Raw genomic sequence first — 9,820 nt, 5'->3', positions numbered from 1 at the left:
TAACTAGTTCGCAAAAACTTGAGCAGGTTTTTTACTGCCAATAACTGATTAATGATGATATGAATGGTATCAATATATGTATATGCAATAGATTTCACCAATTATCTAACTCATTCAGCGAAAAAATTTTGTTTGAATTTTCTTGATTACAATTTTTTGTGAAATTCGGTAGCAACCTCTAAAAAATTCAAAAAAAATTAAAATAACAACATGTAAATTACTATTAAATCCAAGGTAACAAAACTAAGGGGTGTCCCGTTTGAATTTCGAAAAAAAAACTAGGCCCAGCCTAGTGTATATATGTATATATAGATTTATATATATGTAGATGAGTCAAGTTCATACAACGAAAACAACGGAACAACTCCCAATGGGAGTTGTCGCAGCAAATTCTGTTGGGACGTTTTTTTACGTCTGCATATCAACCCCAAACAAAAAAATATATCGACACATGCACGTCCCTCTCTTTCGGATCTTATTCACATTCACACACACTCGCAATCACAGCGAGAGAGCGCCCTCACATATAAAAGGCGCCAGCGATTCGAAGCTTTTTGCAGTTCTAAATAAATTCCAAGCGAATTAAATCAAATATTACAATGGCATCTTTCGTTGGCAAGAAGTACAAGCTGGAGAAATCCGAGAATTTCGACGAGTACATGAAGGAGCTGGGTGAGTGCCAAAAATAGGATCCAAGTTGAAAACACGCCACCGAAAAACCACCGGCCGGCGTTTTTTTCGCGAGAGTTGTATGTGCCAAATCTTTCATATGTGTGTGTGTGTCTGTGTGTGGGTGCAATCAATAGAGATGAAGTAAGGGAGAAGGAGTAGACAAAAGAAACGAGGGATAAACGTGCTGATGCGATGATGCTGCTGCTGATATGGTTGCTGTAGCGAAAATCTACAGTTGCGTTGGCCAATTTCGAGTGCAAATCACATAAAAGTCTAAAAAATGTATTGGGGGAGAGGGGGATCAGTAATGGTGCACAGTAAAGCATGATGCAATAATATATATATATATAATTGCATCGTGATAAATGCATATGAACATGTAATTGCATCACGACAGCAAAGTAAACCCAGAAAAGCAAAAAAAAAGAAAATTTAGGCAAATGATGAACTTTGGTCAACGGCCTCTTTGAGTCACCCGAAAAGTAGTTTAGTCTCTCACTCTCCCTCTCTCTCTCCCCCTCTTGCTCTATAATTTCGACTGTCTCTAAAACAAGCACAAGCACATAATGATGGTGCTTTTGCGACAGGTGCGCTATCATAAACGTATATTGTACATATATATGGGGGAAAGTTCGGAACTGAACTTTGCACTCCACCGAAAAACCTAGGTACCAGAGATAAGTTGATAGATTGTTAGATAGGTGCCCCCGATCTTTGCCCTTGTCATCGTCGAGTCTAGAGTCTAGACATAGAAATGGTGGGGCGGGTTGCGGATCGAGATCGGTTGATGGAAACCGGAGCTGTCGCGTCGCATCGCTTTGTGTGTGGCGTGGGTTCTGTTTTGCGGCTGCGTTTTTTTCAAATTTGTTATATTTTCTGCGGTTTCCCCCGTATACAAATGTCTACCTAGCCACGTAGCCTCTCAATTTTCCAAATCCAAACAAGCCTCCACTTACAGTACTCTCGGTACTCGGTACTATGGAGCATGGAGGTATCATGCTCCGAGGGCAACCTGTTGTTAGGGCCACTACTCTCCTATCAGCCGTCTATATAATACATACATATATATTATATGTGAATTGTGAGGAAAGTGATAAACTATATGCTTATATATGGGCTCGATAATTGCGATCCGATTACGGATTTTGCACTTTGACGGCGGCGCAACACTTATCGTTCCGTTCGGTTCGGTTCGGTTCCGTAGGAAATTGCAGGCGGTGGGTAGGGGGACGGAGGGCTAATCTATTCAAGGTTCTCCTCGAACTATGGGACAGTTGCTGGGGTTCCCATCGGTGGTCATCGTGGTGGGAACATATCGAACGGAGAACACTTGACATTTGCCTTCTTTTCGTTTTCTTTATACATAATTGAACATAATTGATTTGTCCGTTTGATGGAGGGTGTGATGGAGAGAGGGGAAGAGCTCTCTCTCTATAGGATGTGGCATACATGGGGTGCATCAGCACCAGCAACAGACTCGACAGATAAGGTGGGGTCTTGCTCGTCGTGCTATATTTAGAGAGGGTCTGGGGGCTGGCTGGCTGACCAATTGATAAGCAGCTCCAAGAAGAGGAGGAGGAGGAGATGCCTGCCCGCATTGTTCGTTAACCTTGAGCACGACTTTTGACGTCTCTGTGCATCTCCGCCTGCGTCTCCGTGTGCGTCCGCTTCTGCAGGGGGGAAACTTCTCTCATAATTCAGCTTTATTATTTTTAATTAAATATAATATGATTTGCATTGAGCTCTGCTCTTTGGCGGGGGCTAATTCAATTAGGTGCATTCACTGTTCCTGTCCCTGTCCATCCTCTCCTACATAAATCATGCCATATCGAATGCAAGACTCATCCTCCCACCGGTCTATCTTTTTTGCAGGCGTTGGTCTGGTGTTGCGCAAAATGGGCAACAGCATCAGCCCCACTGTGGAGGTGACCCTCGAGGGTGAGACGTACACCCTGACAACCACTTCGACCTTCAAGACCTCTGCCATCAGCTTCAAGCTGGGCGAGGAGTTCGACGAGGAGACCCTCGATGGCCGCCAGGTCAAGAGCATCATCACCCTCGACGGCAACAAGCTCACCCAGGAGCAGAAGGGCGACAAGCCCTCGACCATTGTCCGTGAGTTTTCTGATGCCGATCTGACCACCGTAAGTATTATTCTGGATATCCACTCTCCAATGATCCTTGTGCTGATCCACTGCTTGCCCTTCCTCTATACCTCTCCGCAGACCCTCACCATTGGTGCCGTCAAGAGCGTGCGCATCTACAAGGCCGTCTAAGAGCTGTCTCGACTGACTATCTATCTACTCTACACATAACCATTAAATAAATCGCATTAAACTCATCTTGTTATTGACTAACAGTTGACCGAAACATAAACAGAACTGCACCGCTAATCCTCGTGTTAAACTGTAAACTGTAAACCGTAAACTGTATGCAGCACACACACACTCGTACACATTCACAGCCAGTGTATGACTATTTCTGATTGCATTTTGAATAAACTGAAACCACTGCAAGAGTAGTGCTTCGTAAATCGAATGATTATTGTTTCTTAGGGCAGCATAATTCATTGATTCATAGTCGCTCCAGGGAGTGGGAGTGCACTCCACTCCAGTGTTGTCTTTTGTAAATGAATCGATTATGGTGTAGTGTAGTCTTGATGGATCCTTCAGTCAAGAGAACACTCTCGAGCCCATATCCGATTGAATGTTGACAAAAGAACGCAAAAGAAATGAGTCTCTTCCCCGTGCCCCTGCTCCACTTTGCACGCCTATTATCATAAATATTCCTCTGACTTTTATGAGGCCCCACCCCACGCATTTCCGCTTTAAGTATTCGCGACTTGAGCTCCAATTGGCATGATGGCATAAGGCATGTTTACACCGTGCTACAAGAGTGGGTGGCAGTGCCAGTGGCAGAGGCATGACGCAGGCGCAGTTCCCGGGAACTGGTTGCGTGCAACATGGGCACATTTTTTAGTTATCATTTGCCGTTTGCCGGCTCCACAGCTGCGGCTCACAGGAGGAATCCGATTGCAACATTCCATTTCCATTTCCATGGCCGCCGTGCACTGAGTTATCGGTAAATAGTTTTTATTTATTTTTTTTCTTCACAAGTATTATATTATTATCATAAACACATATGGACTCCATTCCGATACGGGGAAATGGAAATAAGTGGAGGGGAGGTCTGATTGGAGGAGTTGTTGCAGGTGCGAGGCAATTCGATTCGAACTGCACAGGTATAGGTGTATCTTTGAGTGTTTCCATGTGCCTTTCAGTGTGTGTGTGTGTGTGAGTATTGTGTAATCACGAATCAAGCAGAAAACGCTTGCCTACTTTGCGGCGTCTTTGAAAAGTTTAAACAATTAAATTGTTTCTGATTCTAGCGGGGGAGCAGCACTGCGAGAGCATTTCCAGCCAAAAGCTCTTTCCGGAAACCGGTTTACTGCCGAGTCGAGTGGTGGAGAGAAGAGAGATCTCTTTTGCGTTTCGTTTCTGCTACCGTGGCTGTGGGGCCGTCTGGCTGCCGTATCACGCCATGGTATCAGCACCGCCGTTACTTTGTGGAGCCCGCTCGAACGTTCAATCGTTCTGCCGCCCGCTCTTTGCTGCTGGCGAGAGGAAGAGCGGCCGCTTCATGGAGAGGAGAGCATGACTGCGTTGTTGTTTACAATTATTTCTGCTGCTGGCTGCTATTGGAACTTGTAGCTTTCCCTGCGATTGGAAATTGGAATTTCGTAGCCGCCCGGAACACTCAAACAGTTGAGGTTGAGCCGCTGCCCTGGCCACGCTACGATCGATCGCCGTTCGTCGTTCCTTCCCCTTCTGTCTCTGTCGCGCATTCCATACGAATCGTAGAAAGAATTGATATACTATATACTTGTATAATTCTATAGTTTTTTTGTGCAATCCCAATCTAAAAGTGAGTACAGTGCAGAAATTCCATGCGGTTTCAGTAACCTGAGATTCCACTATGGAGTGCATCTGTGCCTGCTTCTGTCTGTGAGTGGAAGACTGGAAATCTTCCACTAATCCACTTTCCAGCGAATCAGCGAACCGACTTATCAGAGAGCCATTTGTTTATGTTTATCGAGATTTCCAGGCACGATTGGGCGAAGAGGGGGGGTTCAATTAAACAATTGCAAACACCGCTAAATGGAATACTAATTATGAACGAAGTCCGCTCTGCCTGGGTATTTATGGTCATGCAAATGTTACATAACCCTCCTCCCCACACGACAAAAACGGACAAACAATACGATTGTCAAGTGCAAAGAGCAGGGAATGAGGAAGAGAGAACCCAACATCGTCTGCTGATACGTACATACGACATACATATGTACATACATACTCGTTTAATACCTCTCCCACTCGAATCGAATCGGTTGACTATCACCAGATCTTAAGTAATCGCTCGAAACTTTCCCAAACATTCTTATATGACGAAACAGCAACAAAAACAAGAACATTGTTCCCAATGATAAATATACATATGTATGTACAGTTTGGAGAATGGGTAGACCTATTGATTAGATGTGTAGACATGCCTCACTAGCATTTCCCAACGATGTTGCACCCCGCACAAAATGCATCTATTTCTGTTCCAAAAAATAGATAAAACCTTGGGGCGGGGGGAGATCTTCTCAAGCAGAAATTCTAGAAACATTCGCTCCTCACCCACAGATTAAACCCCCAACAGAATGGATCGCCAGAGTCTTGCATCCTTTGTCAGTCCGTACAAGTGCCGTCCCTGGATGACGAGCACTGGAGCCGCGGCACCAAGTGGTGGCGGCAAGGGCCTCAAGGGCATTGTGGCGGGCGGCATCACCGGCGGCATTGAGATCTGCATCACCTATCCCACCGAGTACGTGAAGACACAGCTGCAGCTGGACGAGAAGGGGGCCAACAAGCGGTACAACGGCATCGCGGATTGCGTGAAGAAAACCGTCCAGCAAAAGGGATTCTTTGGCCTGTACCGAGGCCTGAGTGTGCTCCTCTACGGCAGCATACCCAAGTCGGCCGCGAGGTAACAGCAGTGGATCCACAATCCTTGGAAGCCAATCTAAATATAGATCCTCTTTGCAGATTTGGAGCCTTCGAGTACCTGCGCGGACACGCTGTCGATGCCAATGGACAGCTTTCCACAGCCGGTAAACTCCTCTGCGGCTTGGGAGCGGGCGTGTGCGAGGCCATTCTGGCCGTGACGCCCATGGAGACCATTAAAGTGAAGTTCATCAACGACCAGCGCAGCGCCAATCCCAAGTTTAAGGGCTTTGCCCACGGCGTCGGACAGATCGTCAAGGCGGAGGGTATCAGTGGGGTGTACAAGGGTCTCACGCCCACCATTCTGAAGCAGGGTTCTAACCAGGCCATCCGCTTCTTCGTCCTGGAGTCCCTGAAGGACCTGTACAAGGGCGATGATCACAACAAACCGGTGCCCAAGCTGCTGGTCGGTGCCTTTGGCGCTGTGGCCGGAGCCGCCTCCGTTTTCGGAAACACGCCACTGGATGTCGTGAAGACGCGGATGCAGGGCCTCGAGGCATCGAAGTACAAGAACACCGCCGACTGTGCCATGAAGATCCTGAAGAACGAGGGCGTGGGGGCCTTCTACAAGGGCACAGTGCCGCGTCTGGGACGCGTCTGCCTTGATGTGGCAATTACGTTCATGATCTACGACTCGTTTATGGATCTCTTCAACACCGTGTGGAAGTAGATAGAAGAGACGAGACGAGGAGGCTTTTAGTGTTAGTTCTGATCCCTCTGAGCCCCTGACCTAGTCGACTGCTAGTTTGCTTGATTTATCCGATATATTCCACTGGAGAGAGCATTTCTATGGTTACGTTACACTACGTTACGTTATGTTACGTTACGTCCTTTTGCGTATCAATTATACATACATAATATTTGTAGAGAAGAAAGAAAGCATTTCACATCGAAACGAAGGAAGATACTGTGTGTGTCCGATCTGTGATCTGTGGGGGTTCCTTTAATTGCAACTAAATTGTGGAGTATAGATTGCTTGCACCATGGAATAGGACTGGGGGGATTTAATCTACAACTAAAGACTAAGGCACGCTTCTATCCTCTCGTACTCCTCATGGGCCCTCCTATCGCACCACATTGAGTGGTATCGAGGCCTGCTTGCTGCTCACAATGCGTCCCAGCCTCTCGTCCAAGGGTGCCGCCAGCTCCTGCCAAATGCATTTGCCAATCAGCGATATCTGCTCGATGGGCGGTCGAAAGGCGACGAGAAGATTCAGGCAGATCCCGTCCGTGTTCTCCTCCTCGGAGGCACAGTGCTCCACGCTCAAGAGCCCGTGCGGCTTGTGTTGTGGCAGTTCTGCCCCAAAAATCTCAATCATGAATTTACGCAGAGTCGAGTGTAGGCTGCGGTTCGGATGCAGCTCCACCGTGGGAAAGTGGTGGGCGTTCTTCTCGCTGATCAGGATGTTCATAGAGTTGCTGGCCCGCTTCCGGGCCACCGCCAGCACTCGCAGGTAATTCCGTCTGTGGGGGTATCGCGTGGGCAGGATGCTGCCGTGCCACAGCGGTTCGCTGGAAATATCCGCCGCTCCCGCGCCCTTTACGCCTTTGTGGTATGCCCGTCCAATGTCAATGATGTTCAGGATGTCATTGGCCCGCAGTGGCACCTCCTGGGGATTAAGCATCCATCGCGCTTGTATGGACTCCGCATCCGCATCGGCGGGCGTCTTCAAGCGCCCGCCAGTGATGCGTCCCGTCAGCACAAAACGAAACCAGGAGCCCCCGGCCGCCTCCACGGCGAGCAGTGTTGTTAGCTCCGCATTCAGTCCAGTTTCCTCAAACACCTCCCTTGCCGCTGCCTCTGTGATGGATTCGCCCCGCTCCATACGTCCAGCGGGGAGGTACCACTTACCTGCAAAGTAGAGTGGAATCATTAGAAGGGGGAAACAAGAAGAGTGGGGTGGAGTGGGTAGTTCACTCACCTGCACAGCTCTGTTTGGCCTCTTCAATCATGAGCAGCTCGTCGTGCTCGTTGATCAGCACACAGGCCACAATGTAGGTGACCGTCTGTCCGAGTATGGGCATGAAGTCGGATGCCGATGACGGCTGCACTCCCTGCGCCTCCGCTGTGGCGTTCTGTTCTTTCAGTGAGAAGTCGCACAGCTCTGTGGTGATGTCGCCCAAATCTTTGGCCTCCAGCAGGCGACGCACTTTCTCCTCAATCGCAGGCATCCTTCTATCTTGTGTCTGTTTCTGTGTCTGTGTTGAGAAAGTGTCCAAAAAGACGTTCAACGAATGGAATTGTGATGAGCCGCGCACACTTTTCTCTAAAACTCACGTTGTCTGGGCACTGGCACTCAAATAATGACTCGATTCGACAAGCATGCTCCTCCTCCCGCCTCAACCTTCTCTCTGACACCTCCCCTCTCGACGACGACGATGATGATCTCTGTGCATGCGAGTGTGGTATATGCAAATTATGGAATTCTTTTGCGTTTTGCTTTTTGAGTTTTGCGTTTTGGGGAGTGGAAGTAGAAGTAGAATTCAAAGTGGAATGAACGAGCGAGCGATCACAAGAGTGGCCAAGATGTGACTGTTGGCTCTAGTGCCGCCGTCGCCGCCGCTGCCACTGCTGCTGCCGCCAATAAAACGGCAAAAGACGGCAATCAACTTTTTGTTGCTATTTCTATGGCTGTGTGTGCTCCAGCACAGGTGCGGTGTTTGCTTGTTTCGTAGTCTGTCTACTGCTGGCACTGCTGGGGCTGTGGCCTCTATTTTTCTATTGATATCCGAATGGATGTCAAATAAGCCGCTCGACGGGTTTTGCTCTGGAGAAAGTGCATTGGAATGCCTGTGCCTGTGTTTGTGTCGCTGCTTGCTGCTCTGCTCTGTCACCCTCCTCGTGTCCTGTCTGTTCTCGCTTTGGTCAGAATCGAAGCAGCTGCAGCAGTTCCAGCTTCAGTTATTCCAAACTTATTTGCACTTAACTTCGTTTATTTGCTTTTGTTGTTTATTCTTACTTATGGTAGTATAGTGTGAGAGCGCGAGAGAGAGAGCGGTTGCAACAGCTGTTTTACAGGAAGCGATTGTTTCGTGCCGCTATCGGTAGCATGCGACTATGTGACCGTTTGAGTGAGTGGAGAAAATACCGCATAACTGCCAGGCAGAAATTTAGTATTACATGCGAAAACTAATTTTTTGGTATTTTATCAAGCGCGCGAGATTTGAATTTCTGCTGCCTGTATGTTAAATAAATATTAATTGTTGACCCCGCAGCTGCGCTTGTGTTGTTTGGCGCCGAATTTGAACTTCCGTGCAATTTAAATAAACACAAATTTTCAGTCTCGTTATGAAAGGCATTTAATGGCAGCCATGGTGACATGGGCCAAGGGCGGGGAGGGAGGCTTGCAAGTGCGATAATGTAAATGTTATATGGTAATTGCAGCGACAACAACCATCATTCAGCTCCAATTCAAATTTAGCCGACAAACAGCAAACAGGCGTTGCTCCCATAGATTAATATTAAAGCATACCATATACCATATCCCCCATGTTCCCCCATATCCTCCTCCTACCATCGACATCTCATATATCGCTGCGTCGGGGGCATATGTTTGTGGTGTATCTGTATCGCTGCTGCCGCTGCTGCTGCTGCAGGAAGCTCTTCTGATTGCCGGCAATAAAATTTGAATGCGCAAATTTCATTGTTTACCCAAATCGATCATCATTAAAAGCGTTGCTGTTGCTGTTGCCATTCCCCCTTCCCATATTCCCATTTCCAGTTCCAATTGGGCCTGAATCCATGGCGTATACTTACCGTGGGTGGTGCTCGGCGATGGGGCCTGCCTGGTCCTAGGACTGGAGCTGTGCCCGGGTAGGTAATTCAATTTCTGAGCAAATGCTTGATTTGCCATTTAGCTGCGAGACCTAATCCATGTCCTTGGGCCGCTTCCTTCGACTGCTTATTATTCGTGCTTCTCCTGCAGCTCTGCCTCTATGTGGCACTCCGCTGTTCCGCTGCTGCCACAACCGCTGCCACATTTCTGGCATAAGACTTTTGTCATTACATTGTTAATTTGTTTTAGTTGTTTTTTAATTTCCTTGGAGAGTCGCAACCTTCTCGTAGAGACGAGGCACACACATGCGTGCCAGAGGAGAGCCAT

General features: G+C 47.8%; 3 protein-coding genes across 4 annotated transcripts; 2 read left to right on the top strand and 1 right to left on the bottom strand.

Annotated features, from left to right (window-relative positions):
- Positions 1-573: 573 nt before the first annotated feature.
- On the top strand, positions 574-3,210 carry LOC111069971 (probable fatty acid-binding protein). Its single transcript, XM_022360246.2, has 3 exons — positions 574-672; positions 2,545-2,816; positions 2,898-3,210. Exons 1-3 carry the CDS (start codon positions 600-602, stop codon positions 2,946-2,948), a joined length of 396 nt encoding a protein of 131 aa, XP_022215938.1. The 5' UTR covers positions 574-599; the 3' UTR covers positions 2,949-3,210.
- LOC111069968 (8-oxo-dGDP phosphatase NUDT18) lies at positions 2,907-8,667 on the bottom strand. The gene is made up of 3 exons (XM_022360243.2): positions 7,996-8,667; positions 7,640-7,916; positions 2,907-7,569 (listed from the first exon to the last, which is right to left on the bottom strand). The coding sequence occupies exons 2-3, from the start codon at positions 7,887-7,889 to the stop codon at positions 6,782-6,784; spliced, it is 1,038 nt and encodes a 345-aa protein (XP_022215935.1). The 5' UTR covers positions 7,890-7,916; positions 7,996-8,667; the 3' UTR covers positions 2,907-6,781.
- Positions 3,690-6,685, top strand: LOC111069970 (putative tricarboxylate transport protein, mitochondrial). 2 transcript variants are annotated; one of them, XM_022360245.2, is made up of 3 exons: positions 3,690-3,753; positions 5,358-5,700; positions 5,760-6,685. In XM_022360245.2, exons 2-3 carry the CDS (start codon positions 5,375-5,377, stop codon positions 6,385-6,387), a joined length of 954 nt encoding a protein of 317 aa, XP_022215937.1. In that variant the 5' UTR covers positions 3,690-3,753; positions 5,358-5,374; the 3' UTR covers positions 6,388-6,685. The 2 variants fall into 2 exon arrangements, with proteins under 2 accessions (XP_022215937.1, XP_022215936.1); XM_022360244.2 differs by lacking the exon at positions 3,690-3,753 and adding an exon at positions 4,427-4,596.
- Positions 8,668-9,820: the final 1,153 nt, after the last annotated feature.

The sequence above is a fragment of the Drosophila obscura genome, unplaced genomic scaffold (genome assembly GCF_018151105.1).
Source record: "Drosophila obscura isolate BZ-5 IFL unplaced genomic scaffold, ASM1815110v1 contig_4, whole genome shotgun sequence".
NCBI lineage: Eukaryota > Metazoa > Arthropoda > Insecta > Diptera > Drosophilidae > Drosophila > Drosophila obscura.
Note: the sequence above shows the minus strand (reverse complement) of the source record. Positions and strands in the feature narration are given on the sequence as shown.